This window comes from Sarcophilus harrisii, chromosome 1 (genome assembly GCF_902635505.1).
Source record: "Sarcophilus harrisii chromosome 1, mSarHar1.11, whole genome shotgun sequence".
NCBI lineage: Eukaryota > Metazoa > Chordata > Mammalia > Dasyuromorphia > Dasyuridae > Sarcophilus > Sarcophilus harrisii.
In genome coordinates, this window is record NC_045426.1 from 101,807,436 (window position 1) to 101,829,214 (window position 21,779).

General features: G+C 34.2%; 1 protein-coding gene across 2 annotated transcripts in view; it reads left to right on the plus strand.

Annotated features, from left to right (window-relative positions):
* Positions 1-4,221: 4,221 nt before the first annotated feature.
* The window catches only part of HAUS6 (HAUS augmin like complex subunit 6), a 33,834-nt gene continuing 16,276 nt past the window's right edge, over positions 4,222-21,779 (plus strand). Inside the window, exons 1-12 of one of the 2 annotated variants that reach the window (XM_023497964.2) lie at positions 4,222-4,786; positions 6,503-6,598; positions 8,537-8,615; positions 9,937-10,069; positions 10,902-11,046; positions 11,668-11,730; positions 11,861-11,909; positions 12,530-12,703; positions 13,588-13,781; positions 15,620-15,746; positions 16,378-16,480; positions 20,600-20,681. In XM_023497964.2, the coding sequence (XP_023353732.2) occupies positions 4,635-4,786; positions 6,503-6,598; positions 8,537-8,615; positions 9,937-10,069; positions 10,902-11,046; positions 11,668-11,730; positions 11,861-11,909; positions 12,530-12,703; positions 13,588-13,781; positions 15,620-15,746; positions 16,378-16,480; positions 20,600-20,681 (1,397 nt within the window). In that variant the 5' untranslated portion in view covers positions 4,222-4,634. Of the gene's footprint in view, positions 4,787-6,502; positions 6,599-8,536; positions 8,616-9,936; positions 10,070-10,901; positions 11,047-11,667; positions 11,731-11,860; positions 11,910-12,529; positions 12,704-13,587; positions 13,782-15,619; positions 15,747-16,377; positions 16,481-20,599; positions 20,682-21,779 lie in introns of those variants that run through there. The other variant, XM_031961465.1, reaches the window with a different exon arrangement.

Below are 21,779 nucleotides of genomic sequence, written 5' to 3' on the forward strand. Positions count from 1 at the left end.
ATTTTTTCCAACTAGTTTATGCCTTTTAAAGATGTCAAACTTCTTAATTTTGGTCTTGGGAATCAAATGGTAGAATGGGAAACAATGTGGGGAGTTTCTATCCACAAATTCCTCTAAACATATTTAACAAATTCACCAAATGGAATTGTGATAGGGAAATCTGTTAGAATTCTTACAAGGTGCTAAGTCAGTGGAATTGATAGAGACAATGATTGTTTATCAGGGTGCTTAACAATTCTCTAAATGTACTTAGTACTTACTACAGGTCCACAAGATTCACACCTTTAAGAGACCATATATATAAGCTAGGAGCCTCAACCAGGATGCACCTCGGGAGATTCAGAGCCAGGATTCAGATGAGGAGATTCACAAGTCAGAGAACACAAGCCCTCTTGGAGGCTGAGTCAGATTCATTCCATATTCCACCTTTGTGCTGGGCAGAGGCTGAAGCTGGCAGCGGCAAAGGACTAGTGACAGGAGCTCTTGGAACCAGGGAGAGGGATAGGCCCCTAAGAAAGCTAACTGGGCCCAAGGAAGGACAAGACTTCGATGGAAACAATAAAGGATTTGGACTTTAACTCTTGGCTGCATTTGAAGTGATTATTACACTGAACTTAAAGGAAGGCTGCTCCCAGAAGCCCCCCAGGGCTCCCAGAGAACTTTATATTTCTAAACATTACAGAGGAACATTACAGAAATCCAGAAAAAGTCACAGTGAGTACTTTGTCTAGTCCAGTCTAGCACAGAGACAGAGACATCTGCAGACCCTGGGGTGCCTTCATATTCTATTTAAAGAAATATTAAAAGAAAACTGCCCATATTTCTTAGAACCAGACAGTGAAGTAGAAACAGAAAGAATTTTCTGGTTACTTCCTAAAAGAAACCCCCAAAATGAAACTTTTTAAAATTGTTATTATTTCACAATAGATTATGTAAAAGTACTTAAACCATATTCAATACCTAGTACCTTTTAGTTTACAAGATACTTCTATTACTTACACCCTTTTAGAAACCATTTCTATAATTTACACCAAGTTGGTATAACAGAATGCCTATTGAACACATCAAAAATGTGGCTTTATACACTTAAAAAAATCATATATATATATATATATACACACATATACATATTTATACAATTATTGGGCCATACAAGAAAAAAAAAAGAGAAACAAAATAAAATGCAAACAACAAAAAAATTAAAATGCTATGTTGTGAACCACACTCGGTTCCCTGTCTTCTCTCTGGGTGTAGATAGCTCTCTTTACCAGAGAGCTTTCTCTACAAGTGGATAGTCTCCTCTTTATTAGATGAGTGCCACTGAACCAATTAATTTTCTTTCTGCACCTCATTTTCTTTGTAAAATAAGTGAGGCTAGAGAATTTCTCCGCTAAAAAGTTTATTATTTTTAACATGAATTTAAAAAAAAAATTAATTCCAAATTCTTTACCTCCCACCTGCTCCTCGTCTACCCACTGAAAAGGCAAGGAATGTTATACCAATTAGGCAAGTTTAAAAAAAAAAAAGCAAGAGATATAAAAGCTCTTTATCAGAGAGCTATCTACAATTGGAACTGGTTTGAATCATCTCATTGTTGAAAAAAGCCATGTCCATCAGAATTGATTATGGTATAATCTTGTGTTGCTGTGCATAATGATGTTCTGGTTCTTCCCATTTCACTTAGCATGAATTCATGTAAATCTCTTAAGGCCTCTCTGAAATCATCCATGTCTTTCATTACAGAACAATAATCTATAACATTCATCTACCCTAATTTATTCATGGGCATCCACTGTTTCCAGTTTCTTGCCACTACAAAAAGGGCTGTCACAAACATTTTTTTTTATTTTTATTTAATAGCCTTTTATTTACAGGTTATATGCATGGGTAACTTTACAGCATTAACAATTGCCAAACCTCTTGTTCCAATTTTTCACCTCTTAGCTCCCCACCCCCTCCCCTAGATGGCAGGATGACCAGTAGATGTTAAATACATTAAAATATAAATTAGATACACAATAAGTATACATGACCAAAACGTTATTTTGCTGTACAAAAAGAATCAGACTGAATTATTGTACAATTAGCTTGTGAAGGAACAAAAATGCAGGTGTGCATAAATATAGGGATTGGGAATTCAATGTAATGGTTTTTAGTCATCTCCCAGAGTTCTTTTTCTGGGCATAGCTAGTTCAGTTCATTACTGCTCCTTTAGAAATGATTTGGTTGATCTCGTTGCTGAGGATGGCCAGGTCCATCAGAACTGGTCATCATATAATATTGTTGTTGAAGTATATAATGATCTCCTGGTCCTGCTCATTTCACTCAGCATCAGTTCATGTAAATCATTCCAGGCCTCTCTGAAATCATCCTGTTGGTCATTTCTTACAGAACAGTAATATTCCATAATTTTCATATACCACAATTTATTCAGCCATTCTCCAACTGATGGACATCCATTCAGTTTCCAGTTTTTAGCCACTACAAAAAGGGCTGCCACAAACATTCGTGCACATACAGGTCCCTTTCCCTTCTTTCTGATCTCTTTGGGATATAATCCCAGTAGTAACACTGCTGGATCAAAGGGTATGCACAGTTTGATAACTTTTTGAGCATAGTTCCAAACTACTCTCCAAAATGGTTGGATTCGTTCACAACTCCACCAACAATGCATCAGTGTCCCAGTTTTCCCACATCCCCTCCAACAATCATCATTATTTTTTCCTGTCATCTTAGCCAATCTGACAGGTGTCACAAACATTTTTGCACATGTGGGTCCCTTTCCCTCCTTTAAGATCCAAAGTGAAACTTTCAGGAACAGAATAATCCAAATCTAGAGCTTCTAGATCAAAGGAAAAAAAAATACTGCCAAGCAATCAGAAAGAATTGAAGAACTGAGGAGTCACTGGCAGGATCCCATATGATAGCGCTATGAAGGAGTAGAGAAGTTGAAATTGAATTATTCCAGAAAACAAAGGCAGCCAGAAATAATTTATTCTGTGAAACTGATTATAATGCTACAAGGTTGGGGAAAAAAAGGAATCTTAATGAAATAGAGGACTTCCAAGCATTCCTGAGATAAAGACCAGAACTGCAGAAAAACTCTACAGTTCCAATACAGAAGTGAAAAGAAACAAACCAAAAAACTAAATATAAATTCACAATGATAAAGGACAAAAGAGGGATTATCAACTCCTGATATTCAAATATAGGACGATGATACGTATGCCCCTTCTGAACCCTAGATTCCAATTAGACAAAGTCTGGGAGTAGTTCTGTTATGTATTGATGTAAGAAAAGGATGGAAAGAGAAGGGAAGAACTCACATTGTGGGTGAGGGGGGATGTAAAAGGTTTAGAAAATTGCCATTTAATTAGGATACAAAAGGAGACAATAAGACTTGAATTGCATCCTCATCAGAAGTGGTCAAAAGAAGCAATGTACATATATAGAGAATAAGGTACAGAAATACATTTCACTCAACAGGGTGAAAATAGAAGGGAAAGGGCAAGGGACCAGGTGCAGACCGATAAAAACATTCATAGCTCTTAAGAATTTTATTCCTTTTTAACACTTTTCTTTTAAAAATTTGAATTTCAGATTTTTTTTTCCTCTCACCCTTCTCCACGCATTGAAGAGACAAACGATATATCAATTATAAATGTGAAACAACGCAAAATGTAATTTCCACGTTAGCCATATTATGAAAAAAAGAGGAAAAAGTGATAAATTATCCTTCAATTTTCACTAAGGGTCCATCAAGTTCTCTTTCTCTACAAGTGGATAGTCTCCTCTTTATTAGACGAGTGCCACTGAACCAATTAATTTTCTTTGTAAAATAAGTGAGGCTGGAGAATTTCTCCGTTAAAATTTTTATTATTTATTTTTAATACGAATTAAAAAAAAATTAATTCCAAATTCTTTACCTCCCACCTGCTCCTCCCCTACCCACTGAAAAGGCAAGGGATCTTATACCAATTAGCCGAGTTTTTAAAAAAAAAGCAAGAGATATAAAAGAAGTGAAACCCCTTTAATCGGCCACAATTCCAAAGCATTAGGTAATTTAACGTTGTTCCCTTTCCAAAAAGGCGTCCTTTCCTTTCCGCCAAAAAAGTGCCAGAGAGTCGGACGCCGGTACTGTAGATGGTTATTAGCCACACCCGCATTTATCTGTCACTTCCTATCCGCGCAAAGCACTGTGGGGCTCGTATTTTCTTGAAGAGGAACGTTAGTTAAAGTCTCGGATGAAAGAGCGCGCCTTGCGGCGGCCGGGCAACCCAGGCCAATCACATCAGGGCGAGTTTCCGGAAGTGACGCAATTCTCAGGGGGTGGGGAGGTGTTGCCGTTGGCGGTTCCGTTGAACCTGATCGCTTTGGGCGGTTTTTCCGAGAGAGCAAAATGGCGGCTCCCTTGTGAACTGGAATGGGTGGGGGCGGCTAAGTAGTCGTCTCGGCGGCTGCCGCCTGAGGAGAAGTGGCGGCATGTCTCTCTGAGCGGCGAAGAAAGACGCTTCTCGGGGCTCGGACTTTGCAGTTCTCGCTCTCCGTCCCTCCCCGCTGGGCTGCGGTTGCCTCCTGCGTTGGGCCTCCCTTGTGCGCCGGGCCGCGGCCGCGGAAGGAAGCAGCTGGGAATCATGAGCGCCGGCGGCGGCGGCGGCGGCGGCGGCCCCGGGGCCGGGGCCTGGAAGAAGGAACACCTATGGCATTTTTTGCTGGCTCTGGGCTTCAAGCCGGACAAGGCCGCGGCCGAAGCTGGGAAGCTCACGTCGCACACGAAGCTGGGCGTGTAAGCAGCGCGGCGGGACCGGGGTCGCGTGGGGATGGAAACGTGTTGTTTATCTCATGTATTTACTTTTGGAGGCAATCGGGGTTAAATGACCCGCATAGCTAATAAGTGTGAGTCCGATTTGAACCCAGGTCGTTCAGGCTTCGGGGCCGGTGCTCCATATACTATGACACCCAACTCCCCTTTTAGTAGTTTAATTTTTAAAACGCCTACTATGTGCCAGGCGCAGAGCTAAGGACGCTTGTCCCCCAGGACCAGGAACCCTTTGCACCCCAGTGGGGCTTCTTTATAGACTTAGTTTCATATTCCAACCCTCGCCCACGTGACTTTATTTTTTTCGGGGGAGGGGGCGCTAAAATGCTTTGATTTTGGAGTTGAAGGGTTGTCTGCTTAGACCGGATGTAGCCTTAGAACTTTGCCTCAGTTTCCTGAATTGAAAAATGCAAGGACCAAATGATGCAGCATTTGTAAGCGCTATAAGCATACTGCCCTTAGTGCTTTAGAAATTTTTTTTTCTTTAACTATAACAGCACCCTCCTTTTTCAGGGTTGTGAGGTTCAAATGAGGGAACGATTGTAAAACTCATAGCACGGTATCTGGCAAAGTAGTAGATGGTGTAGAAATGCTTGTTTCTGGTCCTCCTCAACCATAAAATGAGGTTAATAACAACAGCATCTCCCTCCCCAACACTTGTTTGTATAGCGCTTTGCACTCTGCCTGGCTTGCAGCAGGTAGGTGATATAGAAATGCAAATTGCATATTCTGCAATTCAATAATTATTATTATTATTGTTGTTGTCAAGGGAGAGAGTATTTGCAAAGAGCTTTGTACTCTCTAATACAGTATAAAAGCCCGTTACTGAAGCAAGAGATATAGAACGAAATAGGTTAGAGAACGAATCTGTAGGTTCCACTTGGAATTTCAGAGTCCCAAAATCTCAGAATTGGAAAGAACTTCAGATGCGGTGGAATTTAACCTATTCCGTAAGGTGTCCTGTTATAATCAATCTACATTTGTACTAAATAAAATGTTAGAGCTGGAAGGGATCTTAAGAGAAGATTTATTTAATCCTTATTATTTTCAGATGAAGAAAATGAAGCCCATAGAAAATAGACTAGGGTAATTCCTGTTTTAAAAGTACTTGATAGTATACAGAGTCCTGCATTGGTAAAGAAGGTTGTATGAGGATTATTTTCATTTTACTGATAAGGAAAGGGAAATTTAAAGTGGTGAAGTGAATTGTTCAGCGTAGTAAACATCAAAACCTCTGACTTCAACCCTAATGACTTTCAACACCTTGCTTTTTCCATTATGGGGCTCTGCTTCTGAAGATAGAGATGTAAGTGGCCTGGAACTTGGCCTTTCAGTGTTCCTTAGTTTTCTTTGTTTCTCTTGGTAGATACAGCATCTTAGTTGATGATTATCTTATATCAAGGACTCACAAACTTTAATAAATCTGAGGAATTTAGAGCTAATCGATCCATGCACTGATGCATTAGGCATTTTTTGGGAATTAATCTAATATTAATGGCACAAGATATTATAGATTATTTCTTTTGATCAGAATTCCCCCAAAATTCACTTAGATTTTATATATTTTACAGTCTATATGAATGAGAAATCTTAAGTTAATTTTTTTTCCTCAAAGAAGAAATTTGTAAAGCATATTGTTATTGATATTCACTAATTATTCTCTCTTATTTAAAAAACAATTAGGAGCATGTTTGACAAACCTAACAGTGATGCCTTTCACATAGTTGCCTACTTTTTGTTTAACACTTTGAATCCTTCCCATGCTAAAGAAGTATTCAGGTGAGCAAAATATTTTTTACTTTATCCATTTTTGCATATTAAATTAAAATACATGTAAATTTAATAAGTTATATAGAATTTAAAATTTTTTTGAGTAGTTATCTCAAAGCTTGTGTTTTCAGAGGATATTTAAAGCTTCAGGCAGGTACCTATGATATAAAGTTTAAGTTCCTTAATTTTGCAGAGTTAAAGTTGGGAAATGCAACTTGATTTATGTCCATGTAAAAATGTTAATTGTTCTAAAAGCAGTTCAGCAACTTTCTGATGTGACACAGGACTTTTTCTTTGAACTAACTTTGCCTGAGCATTCAATTCTAGTGCCTTGTGCCTTTTTTTTTTTTGACTTAAAATCTCCCAGATTTCACTGTCTTACTTTAATTATTTGCAATATTGAAAATTATATATTTTTGTACAGGTTCAGATTTTGGTTAATTTTATTTCACTTATAACTTTGTGTCAGAATTAAGCTCTGACCTGCAAAAGGGCAAAAGCTATTTCCTTCAGATTTAATTTTTATATAGATTGTTAGTAGTCATTTATTACGTGTCTACTATGTGTACCCCCATTACTACTGCCACCCACAGTTTACTAAATACTTGGAATGGTAATTTCTGTAAGGGTGTTTGAATTATATGTCAGAGACTTCTTCTTCTGCAACTCTATTATCGTGCCTTTTGAAAGAGAAAATATAAATGGATGAAAATTGTGGTGTATATCCTAAAAAAAGCAGAACTAGTTGCTACCTAGACAAAAATATTAAGACAGGAAATTATACTTTATATTTTGTTGTCTTCATTTAGAATATATTTTTGTAACTATGGATAAATTCTTAACTTGTTTCATAAGTATAGAGTTAAGACTTGTGGCTTCATTATTAGTCATTATTTTTTGGGACCATAATCCTTTTCAGGAGGCTAAAGCAGCCTTAGACTTATAATCCCTGATTGAGGAATTTTAGTAGTTTACTGTTATATACCACTTTGGGGGCACTGGACTTGAAATAAGAAAGAGTTGATGAATTAATTCATCTTCTTAAGTTCCAATTTGGCCTCAGATACTCATTGTGTGACCCTAGGCAAGTCACTTAACTATTAGCTTCAGTTCCTCATTTGATATTGTTTGTCCTTGATTTGTGTGTGTGAGGGCTGTGCTAGGTCATCTGCCTCACTTTCTCCTCCAGATTCATCTGGGTCCAGTGGCCAGATAAATAGATTAGGATGATTGGAGATGACTTTGGATATAGTGGGAGACTTTGACTTTTTGAAGATAAGATCTTTAACAAGTTTCAGTTTGACATAGGGGTATGCTCAACCAGCAGTTAAGTAAAAAATGAGGCAGAGAATGGCCTCTTTTACTTTAAAAAAAAAAAATTCTGTCTGAGAGAGAAAGGCATTTGCTCTGAGTCTATCAGGCCCCAATCCATGACGGAGTGGGGCTTTGCCTAGGACCTATTGTTGACCAGTCAGTGAGAGCCAGAGTGATTTGGGTTTAAAGAATGATCCTTAATTTAAAAAAAAAAAAAAACAGTTAAACTGAGACCTGTTAAAAATCTTAGCATCACTTCCCTGATGTCATGGTCGTCTTCTAGAAGGAAGGACAAACAACATTCTCATTTGTAAAATTAACTAGAGAAGAAATTGTAAAGCGCTCCATTATCTTTGCCCCAAAAACCTCTAATGGAGTCAGAAACAACTGGATAAAAATAGAATGCCTTAATGGTGTTCTAATATATGACCCTGTAGGAATCCTTATGTATGGCCCCCTGTTAATCTTTTAGTGTCCACATAGACACAGACTAATTAGAAATGCCACCAACCTTGATTGTGTTACTATTCATCTTAGACTCAATCAGGGTAAAGGATTTTTTCCCCTCTTAAATGGACTAGTCATGATTCTTTTTTTTTTTTTTTTCCCCCTTTTCCCCTTAAAAATAAAAAGATTCTGTTGGCCTCCAGTAGACCGAAAAGCTGATGCTGAATTTCGGAAACAGTGTTGTGAATGGTTGAAAAGAATTTCTGTGAGTATTCTTATTTTAAAGCTGGAAAATTTGGCTTTAGTATTTTTCAGTGGATTTTTGTTTTAACATTCTTAAAGGTATTAAGAATTTATTTGGGAAAATATTAATTGGCATAGCTTTGAATTTGTATTTTTAAAAAAATCTTCATTTTATGCACAGAAACTATTTAGGAAAGTATTTTTTTATTTAGAATTGTATTATTTCTTAGAAAACAAAACAAATAGGTAAGGAAAATTAGATCATACAAAATCTTTATTTTGTGGAGTTTGAAAGAAACTTTTCTAATGATGCAAAAGTTTTAGCTTATTTCATAAATAAGGTTGACTTGTGATTTTTCCATAATTTAGAGAAATCTCAAGACTTAATAATCTCTAGGAGATTTTGGTTCCAACACTATATGCTAGAACTTAAAAATGTATCTTATGATGCTCAGTACTGTGTTCCACAATGTGACTTTTGTCTATGAATTCTTTTGAGTTGTGTTCAATTTTATGTTTTTGTTATTAATATGACTATATGGGAAAGTTTAGCGTCTGTCAGTGTTTTTGATTTTTGTCACCTGTTGCTTTCTTTAAGCAGGGAATTGGGGAAGGGAATGAGCATTTATGTAGTACTTCTTAGGTGCCACTTATTGTGTTAAATGCTTTATTACAATTATCTCATTTGATGCTCAACAACTCTGAGGTGTAGGTGCTGTTATTGTTCCCATTTTATAGTTGTTGAAACTGAGGCAAACTTAACTAGGATCATGAAGTGTTTTAGGCCACATTAAAATATTTCTGATTCCAGGTTTAGCATTCTATCCATTGTATCACTAATTGTCTCTGCCTAAGTAGTTATAAAAAGAGTAAGGAAGCATATTAGAAAGGTGAAGAATTTGCCAAACAGGGCACCCAGAGAGTTTGTGACAGGATTAGGATTATACGTTTTTGGTACTTTTTCTTTTTCTTTTCTTTTTTTTTTTAATTCCCACATTTTTTTATTTTTGTAATCTTTCAGCATTTTTAAAAGTAGTTTTATGCTGTACTTTAAGCAAAGAAACATATGGTAGGTAGATGCTAGCATAATACTTTTTTTTTTTTTTTTTTTTTTTTTGCTGAGGCAATTGGGGTTGAGTGACTTGGCCAGGGTCACACAGCTAGGAAGTGTTAAGTGTCTGAGACCATATTTGAACTTAGGTCCTCCTGACTTCAGAGCTGGTGCTCTAGCCACTGTGCCACCTAGCTGCCCCCTAATATTCTTTTTAAGAGTAGATCTCCAAATTTAAATTCATTTTCTTTTTTTCTTTTTCTTTTTCTTTTTTTTTTTTTTTTTTTTTTTGGATGAATGTGGAAGCAGCTTTCCTCAAGTTGTTGGTTCCTTGTTTCTTTCTCCTGGTGGCTATAAGTTTGTTGATCTCATGTATTCTTTTGCAAGATTTGTGGCAGTGCAGTATATTAAAACCAACTCTGAAAGTAAGTTAAGCAAAATGGCATAATTTTAATTTTTGAGAAACAAAACAAGAACTTTGGAAGTCAATAAACAGGACAGCTTTTGTTAGCTTTGTTGGAGGAGTTCTAGGAAAATATATCAGAAACCGGGGAGAAAGTAATCTTATGCTTTTACATTAAAGTTTGTTAAGGGTTATCTTCGCTACATAAGATACCTTCATTTTACAGTTGAGAAAACTGAAAAGTCTTAGAGATTAAGGGATTTGCCTATGAGATAATACGCTTTAGAAAGTTCTTTTTAATATGCTAGGAAACTTTCATAACAGTATGAGTAGAATGTCAGGTGGTTTAAAACAGTATCATATCCTTAATGATTAGAACGGTCCAAAAATGGAATACACTGCCTTGGGGTAGTGAGTTCCCCATTATTGGAAGATTTTGGTTGATAGGGATGTGGTCCAAGGAATTCATGCTTTTGGCCAGGGATTATACCAGATAATCTGAGATCATTTCCAACTCTTGAGCTTGATAATTCTTTTTCTTGATACATAGTGCCTTTGATCATTTGCTTGTTAGCTACTACCTGTTTTGGAAATGAAAGGAGGGAAAAAATCAATATCATTTCTTTGGTTTCTTAGAGCTTTAGTTAGCTAGATAGTTAAAATGTTTTTAAGTCATATCGTTTTCATTTTTATTCATCCTATCACTATGAATAATTGAAATTTTCTTGAAATGTTTGAATAAGAGTGTTTTATGTTGCTTTTATGATAGCTATCTCAGTTAAATGCTATGTTACTAAAAGGATATTCATTTGAATACAAAGTTATTCATGACTTTTTTGTCTTTTAAAATTTAGATCCTAATTGCTTTGTAGACTTATTTAATAAAAAATTTCAAGATCCTCGTAAGTCCTTTACAAGATGCCATGTAGGACGCACCTGGTTTTTACAAATTTTACAAAAAGAAGATTCTCTGATTCGACAATACCAAGAACATTCTCAGTAAGTATTTTTGTAAAATAGAAAATTTCAATTGCCCTTCCAGTTGCATTTTAAGCCATATGTGCTTCAAAATTGTCCTTTAAATGAAATATGATAGATTAGCCAAAAAGAACTTTTTGCTGAGAGTTCCCATCAGCAGATAGTGTAGATGGGAGGCCTATATGAAAATTCATTGGAACTGGCCCTTATGCCTAACTGCTAATACTATTGTTTTTGTGTCTAATGAGAGTTAGCATGGTACAGTGGATAGAGAGTTGGACTTGTAGTCAGAAAGACTAAAGTTGAAATTCCTTCTTAGACACTTCTTAGCTGTGTAACCATGGGGAAGTCATTTAACGTTTCTGAGCCTCAGTTTCCTTATTTGTAAATTGAGTGGGATTGAATTTGTAATCTGTTAAGACCCCTTCCATCCCTCAATCTATGACATTATTATAGGAAGACCTTTAACCAGTGGCTGAGTAAAGTAGGAAGAATATATGTATTCAAGTGAATGCTAAAATCATCTTTCTGCCTGGGTGAAAAATAGAAAAACTGAGGATTGGGGATGAACAATTTTTTCCCTTGTGTTCCTTAGCATGAGAGAATTTATTTGACATTATAAATTATTTTATTTCTTTTCAGATCATTGATTAAACAAATAAGAGATTTGAATTCACAATACTCAGAATTGCAAAAATTACAAAAGTGAGTATTTTAAGTATATTTTTGTTAAGTCTGGGTTTAGTAGGTGAATTTGTTAACTAATTAAAAGAATTGACTTACAAAATCGTGTGGTTTTTGTTCTAGCTAACCAAATTATTTAATTTTTAACTAGAAAGAGCCAGAATGAAGACCAAAATAGCATATCAGACAAAGTTGAAAAGGTGAGAAGTTCATTATTTTGTTCTCTAAAAACATTTAATCTTTGCCTTATTATAGCTCTTTATATTGTTTATCATCTTTGTAAAGCTGGTTAACTATTACTTTTTCTCATTATTTTGGTATTGAGTGGTTAAAAAAACAAACATAAAAAACATATACCCTGACTAGGGAATATTCATATATTTATGAATCTTGTGAAAGTTCATTTCCTTGATGCAGATAACCCATCTATGGTTGGCCATACAGTGCAACTAATTGTTTGTTTATTCTCATAAACTTGTTATGTTGTGTACTGCATTGTGCAGGAGGTCCTTTCTTGATTTTTCTTGACAATGAAATGTTATATATTCTCTGTCTCAGTAGTATAAAGTTCTTTTGTTAATTACAAGCTAGATTATCTTTCAGTGACTGAGAAGTACTTCTAAAAGTTGTGGCAATGCTTTCAAATTATTAAAGTGCCTTTTAAGTGTCTTCAATACTTTTAAGAAGCTTTGTCTTATTTATTCTTAGAAATAAATGGATTAATACTGTAATTTTACTTGCCTGCCCTGCATTTTTTAGACTGTTAAAATAATATTCAGTCTTTAGTCTTTAAAAAAAAAAATAATCTCTACTTTCAAAGGTTCGATTGATGTGGGCTTCTGTGATGGAAACTCTTACATTTTTGGAAAAAGAAAGAGAAGTTGTTAATTCGGTCATTACAGGTCATGTTGATCAGTATACTTTGGATGGAGCTGGTGTTACTATTAAGGTTCCAAGGCTTTTACTGGACAGAATTGAAAAACAAATGTCCCATGTAAGTTCTTCGTTCTGTACAATTTCTTAAAAATGACTTTTAACTAATTAGTTTGTCTGCTTTTATTGCTCTGATAAAATATTTGAGGCAACAGTTTTAGAAAATATTATTCTTATGATATAAGGGTTTCATTACCTAAACACATACATTGGGTAAAATTGGCTTTATTCAAGTTAATTCTTTTGAGTTGCTGCATGATAAACCCAGAGATTAGCTACTTTTACATTTTGTGATCCTGCATGAAGTTTAAACTTACTGGGTCACTTCAATACTTCTGCATCTTCTGACTCTTCCTGTATTCTTTTCGTGCACAGGAATTTCAGAATTTTTCATGTAGTTTTGAAGTTTTTTTTTTTTTTTTTAACTTAAAGTTGAATTAAATAGGTAGAACATTGAATTGCCCCCAAATGTTTTATATGCTGTTATCAGTATTATCAGTCCATAGAAGTTCTCTTCATAATATTGTTTTTTATTATTATTTGAATTATTGTATTGAAAGAGCTTGGACATGTCAAAGTTTGTTATCTATATTCAGGTAATGAATCTAGTACTAGTTCTCTCATTGATCTGGGTCTTTTTGTATATCAATATGATAACATTCAGGTAATGAAACTAGTATTTGTATTCTCATTGATTTAGTTTTTTTATATCAATATGATAATTTTCATTTAAAATGTGGATAGTATGTAATTTATTCTTGTGTACTTGTTCATTGGAAGATTGGGTGTACTTTGTATTCAAGGGGCATATTTGTGTTTTCATGTAGCCCTTGGTGGTGGTACAGGCGACTTTTTTCTGTGGTAAAAAATATAAAGAAGTATAATATGTAGCACACTTTTCACAAAATCCTCCTGTATTTACTAACACTTTCTCCCTTTCTAAAGTTATTTATAGGAAACCTTTATGAAGCTGGAAAATTGAATCTTTTAACTGTTATTCAGTTACTAAATGAAGCCCTGAAAATTTTAAAAGATGAACGTAATTGTATTGATGAAACAAGACTGACAGCAGACCTTAATTATGTTGAAAGAGAAGCCAGAATTCAGAAAAACTCATTATCATATGTGCAGCAGATGAGGTATGCAGTGGGAAAAAACATTGAGCTGGGAGGCACTAGACTTGGATTATAAGTCTTGACTCAGACTTTGACTGGCCTTGTGACTTTGAGGAAATTGCTTTGCTTATTTGAGATTGTTTGCTTATCTTGGACTAACTAGGGATCTGCCAATTTATTTTTTAAATATATTAATAACTTTTAATGTAATTTGTTTCCTTTGTAATGTATTTTATTTTATGCTTTTAAAAACGTCATTCAGAGAAAGGGGTTGTTAGGTTTTACTGGACTGCCAAAATAGTCTGTGACATAAAAAAATGTTAATAATACCTGGAGTAGGTAATTGTCAGTTTCAGCTTATTACACCCTATTTGAAGCTTAGAAAACTTAATAGGTTTTTAATATTGGGGAGGAAGTTATTGCTGTTGTTTGTCCTTCATTCTTGAAGAGGCAATGACATCAGGAAGGTGATATCATGACATGCAAATGAGTTGGACTTGAGGGGGAATCTATGCAAGGTCACCTGCCTCACTTTCTCCTCCAGAGCCATATAGATCCAGGAGGATTGGAGATGACCCTGAATGAAATGGGAGATCTTGGCCTTTTTAAACTAAGGTCTTCAACAGGTAGCAATTGAAGCAAGATAGTCTCCTTTCACCTAGTCCAGTGGTTCTCAAACTTTTGTTCTCAGTATCTTCATGTTAAAAAAACTATGGAGAATCTGTTCAAAGAGTTTTTGTTCACATGGGTTATATGTATAGCTATTTACTATATTAGAAATAAAAAATGATTTTGAATTTGTAGACCCTCTGAAAGGGTTTCAGAGACCCCAACGATTCTTTGGACTACATTTTGAAAACCACTGACCTAGTCAAAAGAAAAAAAAAATCCAATCAATCAGTCTGGGAGGGAAAGGCCCTCAGGGTTTCTAGCCAGAACACAAATGATTGCTATTTACATTCAATCTGAGTCAATGAGGACCAAAACTATGACCAAATGGGGCTTGGCCTGGAACTTATTGGTAGATAATAAGAATCAAAAATGATTGTGATTTTAAGACCTTGTCCTTAAGAAAGAAATATAGTCAGTAAATCTCAAGATACCTTGGGAGGGTTCAGAGATCTCCCCCCCCCCCAAAAAAAAACAAAAAAACATTAAAACAGTCTTTTAAGAACATCTGTAGGTAAGGGTAGGATATCCTAGATAATGTCTGTCAGTAGAATGGTTTGCTTTTGATATAGTTACAACTTGTATCAGCCTTGCCAAATAAATATATAGAATTTAGTATCCGACATTGTTTTCTTCTTAACCTATAAGAAATGTTTGAACTATTCAGTAAAATCAGTATGTTTTTTCCTTGTTTGACTTAAATTGCTCACTCAAATTTACATAGCTTTTCTCCCTCTCAAAAAAAAAAAAAAGAAAAGAAAAGAAAATGATTCTCTTAGAGTCAGGTTTTTTATAAGTGCTTATTACTTATTAAGCCTTATTATTAATAATACTATTTTAATATCTAATAATAATACTATATTGTTAACACTTATTGAAGTCAATTAAGGAAATATAGGGTGCCAATGAATTATTGTAGATAGTGAGTTAGCTAGTGAGATTCTACTCGGAATGAATATATTTGCTGTGAAATAAGATTGGAATCTCTTTTGCCTTCCCCCCAAAAAAGAGAAGTTAACTATTTACAATGTTATTTATAGATCATTCCTTTAGTTCTAAGAAATGTTATGTTGTATATTTAAAATATGTTTTTTCATGGCTTATATTTACTTTTCACAGCTTTATTTTGTACAATTTTCTCATTGTTTGCAACAGATTTTTATGATTTTTGAACAGTGTTTTGTCTATCGTAGGAATAAAATAAAAGAAGAAGCTATTTTAGTAAAGCAATCAAATACTGAGAAACAGAAAGAATGGAATAAGAAGTGGGAACAATTCCTTAATCAGACTCCTTTTAGTCTAATTAAAGATGAGACACCAGTAAGTAATACTGTTAATGTTTTTACTTTGTTTTTGTTGTTCAGTCATATTTGACTCCTTGTGAGCCAATGGACCATATTGCCCATGGGAGTTTTCTTGAAAGCAGAGATACAGGAGTCATTTGCCATTTCTTTCTGTTGTACTTTGCTGTTAAAGTATAGGTATGGGAATAATTTGTTTTTTTGCCCATTTTTTTGGAATTGGTGGGGATATAGAGATTTATTGTGTTTGAATCAGTATTTATAAGGTCTAGTGTTCAAATATAAGTTTGCTTGTATATTATCTTAAATACATAAATGCATCATGAAACAGTATAGTCATTAATTATGTTTGGCAAACTTAATCTGAGATACAGATTTTATTAGTAAAGACTTTAGTTTAAACTTTTAATATCTGAGGTACTTTTACCATTTTAAGCTTGAGGAAGAAGGAGAGAGAGGAGCAAGTAAATAAAAGTCCTATACCTCTCTGGTGGGTACTTTCCATACATATAAAAAGGAAAACTAATTTTAAAAATATTGGTAAATTTGGGTATTATAAAGAATCACTTGGAGATCAATTTAATGGAAGTATTGCAGTAGCAATAAATGAAATGTATTTATCTCAAGATGTTAATTTTGTTCATTTTAAGGCTCTGGATCTTTTACCAGCAATGTCTCCTCTTTCTTTTGATCCGGCTTCAGAAGAAGTTTATGAAAGCAGCATCTTCTTTCAATATCCCATATCACTTCCAGGTTTGTCATTCATGTGATTTTTCCTAAGACTTTTGTGGCTTTTGAAGTTTTTATTATAAATATTTTAAGCTCTTCATATTTTTCCTTGGTAAGGTTCTTGAATTATTAGGATCTGGATTAGTAATCTAAGATTTAGCTGTGACACTGATCGAAGTGCTGGTTGATATTGGGCAGGACAGATATGAGGGCAGGCAAATAGCAATGTGGTTAGCCAAAAATATCATTAAGTCAACAGATTTTAGGGTTAGAAGGGATTGAAAATAATCCTATTAAAACCCTTAATTTTGTAGATAGAAACTTAACACAGATCTACTCTAAGTGTCCAAGATGGAATTAAGTCAGGTATTTTGGTTCTTTAAGTCCTGAACTCTATCCACTACATTATAAACCTTATACATCTTATTAATGCCCTTTAGTACTGTTGTGGTATATTGTGGAAAAGACTCCTATCTCTGAAATCCTTAAATCTCTCTGGATAATTGGATAATTGTCTTCAGGGTCCTCTACCATTATCATAAAAGTTCTTGGATTCTGTGAGAAGGAATGGGCTGCATTAGAAAGACCATATTTTTTGAGGAATGAGATTGGCATGTGATCTTATTTCTTTCTCTGGATCTCTACCCCCTAATGAATTAAATTAACAGCTTTCTGTGATGATTTTCAAATCTAGCGATTGAGCTTCAATCCCACATTGACAGTTATGTGTAGGTATTTTCTATTTGGTGTCTCTTAGGAATCTCAAACTTAATGTGTACAAGACAGAGTTTATCTTCCCATTCAAATCTACTCCCTTTCTCAACTTCTTTTGAGAACACTACCATCTTCTAGTTATCCAGGTTTATAACCTTGTGTTCATCTTTGTCTCCACCATTTTCCTTCACTTTAAAAATGGTCAGTTGCCAGTTCTTGTCAATTTTGCATCTATGATACTTCGCGCACTTTTTAATTATATGACTACCAGTTTAGTTTATGCCATTATCAGTTTTCCCCTGGATTATTACAGTAGGCTTTTTTTTTTTTTTTTTAAATAATAGCTTTTTATTTTCAATTTATATGCATGGATAGTTTCCAGCATTCATCCTTGCAAAATCTTGTGTTTTACATTTTCCTTCCTCCCTTCTCTTCACCCTGCTCCCCAGACGGCAAGTAATAAAGTAAAAACATGTGCAATTCCTCTATATGTATTTCCACATTTATCATGCTGCTCAGGAAAAAAAATATGAGAAAAAAAAGAGCAAGCAAACAACAAAAAAGATGAAAATACTATGTTGTGACCCACATCACTTCCCATAGTCCTCTTTCTGGAGGCAGATGGCTCTCTCCATCACAAGTCTATTGGCATTGACCAATTTGTTTATTAATTTTTTTCATAGAACCAATTCCTTGTAATATTTATTAATTCACTGCCTTTCTTACATTTAGTTTTATTAATCTCACCTTTAATTTTCAGGGATTTCCATTGGTGTTTAATTGGGCATTTTTAATTGGTTAATTTTCTGTTTCTTTTTTTTTTTTTAAGATTGCATAGATAATTCATTGATCTACTTTTTTGTCTATTGGTATGTTTATAAATAAAAATTTTCCTCTGATTTACTGCTTTTTCTGCATACCATAAGTTTTAAAACATGTCATTCTCATTTCATTTAATAAGAGTTCATTCTCATTCCATTTAATGAAATTACTTATTTTTCTGATTTGTCTTTAACCCACTCATTCTTTGAGATTGTTATTTAGTCTCCAATTAGTTTTAAATTTTTATTTTCCATGGTGATATTTGCATTTGCTTTTCTGCATTTATTGATAGTTTTTATGGCCTAACATATGATCAGTTTTTGTAAAGGTATCTTGTACACTGAGAAAAACGATAAATACTTTTCATTTATCTCCAGATATTTATCATATTTCACTTACCTAAAATCCTATAAATCTCCTTGACTTCTTATTTATTTTTTGGTTATATTTATCTAATTCTGAGAGGGGAAGTTGAAATTCCTCATTATTATAATTCTGATACTTTTTCCACCGTTAATTCATTTCCATTTTATAGGTAAGTTCATCCCTTTTACATTCAAAGTTATAATTCCTAGTTGTATATTTCCTTCCATTCTATTTTTCCTCACTGTTTATCCTTTTCTTTTTTATTCAACCCACCTCAGAAATCTAATTTACTTCTAACTAGTTACTAACTAATTTATTACTAATTACTCTAATTTGCCCTCCTAAAAGTCCCTCTCTTATCCCCATTCACTTGTCTTTCTAATTCTATTTAAAATTAGGACTTTTTTTTTTTTACCCCACTAAAGTTATATTTTATAATGTTATTCTTTCTTTAATTTACTTCTGATGAGAATAAGATTCTTGCACTATCTGCCCTTCACTCTTTCCTTCCTTCCATTGTAACAATTTTTCCATTCATGTTATATCTCATTTTGTATGAGATAATTTGCTTCATTCACCTCTTTCTACTCAGTTTTTATTTTATTAGGATTGTTCCATCAGATCAGATCAGCCCCAAAATCTCCTTCCCAGCAGCAGCAGTGAAAAGACCATTTGGTCAGTGCTCCTGGCCTCCTTGTCTAGCAAGCACCCATTCCCCCAATCTTGCCCTGATTAGTTGCCTAGTTCCCAAACCAATGAGGACAATAGTTTCAGAAACTAAGGCTGCCTTCCACACAGCTGCTTCCAGGCTTGCTGTTTGTTGATTCTGTGGTATCTGTAAGTATTTGCAGTTCATTCTGGCCAGATTACACACCCTGAAGGTGATGTCTTTCCTCATGGTCTGTCAAATTATCTTAGGGTGGACATTTACTTTACCCTGACTTATTATTATTTCTATTGCTCTAAAATTTACTTTGAGGTGTTATTTTAAGTTATTTTAGGGGAATTTGAGAAAGCCAGATAGTTTCCTGCCTTATTCTGCCATCTTCCAGCACTTCCCTCTTTACTTACCTTTTCTGTCTCTTTAAAGAGTGTCTCTGACTCAGTCTTCCATTTAGCTTTAACTTCCTCCTGTTTTTTTTTTTTTTTTCCTTCAGTTTTAAGAGAAAGAGTTTTCAGTATTGATATGGTTAAGTTCTTAGCAGTATGTCACTGTAGTAATTGGAAAAAAAAAAGTCTTACATTTAGAGTCTTGACAAATTAAAGTGTGTAGATGGGCTAAAAATTGTAATTCTTACTATTTTCACCTTTTCCTCACCATCACTATCATTGCAGAAATGTAAGGGGATTATGCAGGACTGCAGGCCATTCCCTCCTTTTTTTTTTTCTTTTGCTTTATGAATTGCTGTATCCACCAAAATTATTACTAAGTAACCTACTGTAATGTGCCTTTCCACACTTAAAAATGGGCTTGTACTTCAAAAGCAAATGAAATCTTTTGTTCAGGCCATATTTTAAACCTTTCTGGCATAGACCTGTCAAATCTTGTCTTCTGTTGGTATTTGGCGATCACAGGGCTTTTTCTACATTCTGATGAAGTGTCAAAATAAAACAGTATTACTAAATGGGGGAGAGAAGAAGGGAGAGGGGAGGATGGCAGTTTCTGAAGAATTAAACATCATACAGAAGACAGTTGAGGAGAGGTGCGTGATGGGTATGAGTTGGTTATAACATGTTATAACAATGGGAAACTTTTAAAAGGACAATAAGAGTTATTTTAAAATGTTGATTAGAAAGAGAAAAAGGCCTGGTCATGTGGGAAGGGCAAATGGACTAGTGGACAGCCAGTATATTTACTGCGTACCCTTACAATGTTAGGAGAAAGTGAAAACCTCCAGCACAATCAAAGTGGATCCCTTCTGATGAATTTATAGGAGATCTGGACAGGAATTAGGATAAACAGACCAGAAATAGACTGAAATTAATGTAATTGGATAAAATTTGCGAATTGATGAAGTCACAGGTATATATGAGAGTATGATTATTTCCATTAGAGATTAGTTTTCTGTTTTGAAAGCCTCACTTAGTTTTAGTTACTCTGTTTTCTGTTTTATCAAATTATCTACATTACTATGTCATTTTTTGTATTGTTTTCATTCCTTTTTAAGTAAAAGTTTGAGATGCTTGGATATCTTGAGAGGCTCATTGAGTAACTAAAATATAATTAAACTATTCTTTTAGATACATCTAAGAAGGATACCCATGAAAAGTCCCACTGGAAAGATAATGATGCAGTAGGAACTATGGATGAACTAGTGAACAGGTAGAACTGATTTGCCTTTTAATTTCATTTCTCATTTTAGGATACTTTTTAAAGCAGTTTTTTGTGATAGTCTCATATTCTAATTGACTCAAGTAGTTCTTATTATTATCATATATTGGGAAAAAAGATTTAATGTCTTATGTAAGGAGATAATTTTCTTTGTTCTTTATTATAAAAAATAAGTGGGTTATTTATAATGAATATAATTTTATTTCTTGAACTGTTGAATACAAATCTTAATTGGCAGTTTATGTGTTTTAAAAATTATTCTATCATGGTAATATTTATAAATTTCTGAACCATTTGTTAGTTATTTTTGTGATTATTAGTATACATAATTGCCTTACAGTTCTGATTAGATGGAGTTTTTTGAAATTGGACAAACTAATTAATTGGGTTTTTATTATATGCAAGTAGATTATTGGCAGTCTGCTTTCAATTTCATGGCTGAGAAGAGGTTAACCATAGATAAGGTTGCAGTATATCTTTATGCAGAAGTCTAATCTGATAATTTAAAGCAAAGTAATGAAGCATTCTATTAAGACCTAATTTAGGAGTGATGAAGTTTAAATTTAAATTTAAAAAATTTTTTAAATGTTTTTGTTTCTTTCCTCCCTATTAATTAGTGAGAGGGCACCACCTACCCAACTTCATAGTGAAGAAGAAACTAATTATTTTGTCTTAAAAGATTTTATGTTGGTGTGAATACTTCATAGGGATAGTAAACTAGATACAAGTCCAAGTCCATAATGAATTTGCTTGTGACTTTGGCATTATACATTGTAAGATTTTGGTTTGACTAGTTGCTAGCAGTATTTATCCTATTCTGAAGAGTTGGAAATGAAACAGCTGACATCTTTACACTATTAAAAAATAGTTAGCATTTATGTGATACTTTAATATTTGCAAAGTACTTACAAATGCCTAATTTTTATCCTTACAATAACTCTTAGAGGTAGGTACTATTATCCCTATTTTGCAGATGAAAAAACTGAGCCAGAGAGGTTGAGGGGCATGCCCAGGGTTACATAGATAGTAAATGTCTGAGGCTGAATTTGAACTCCAATCTTCCTGACTATTTGACCATAATAATGTTCA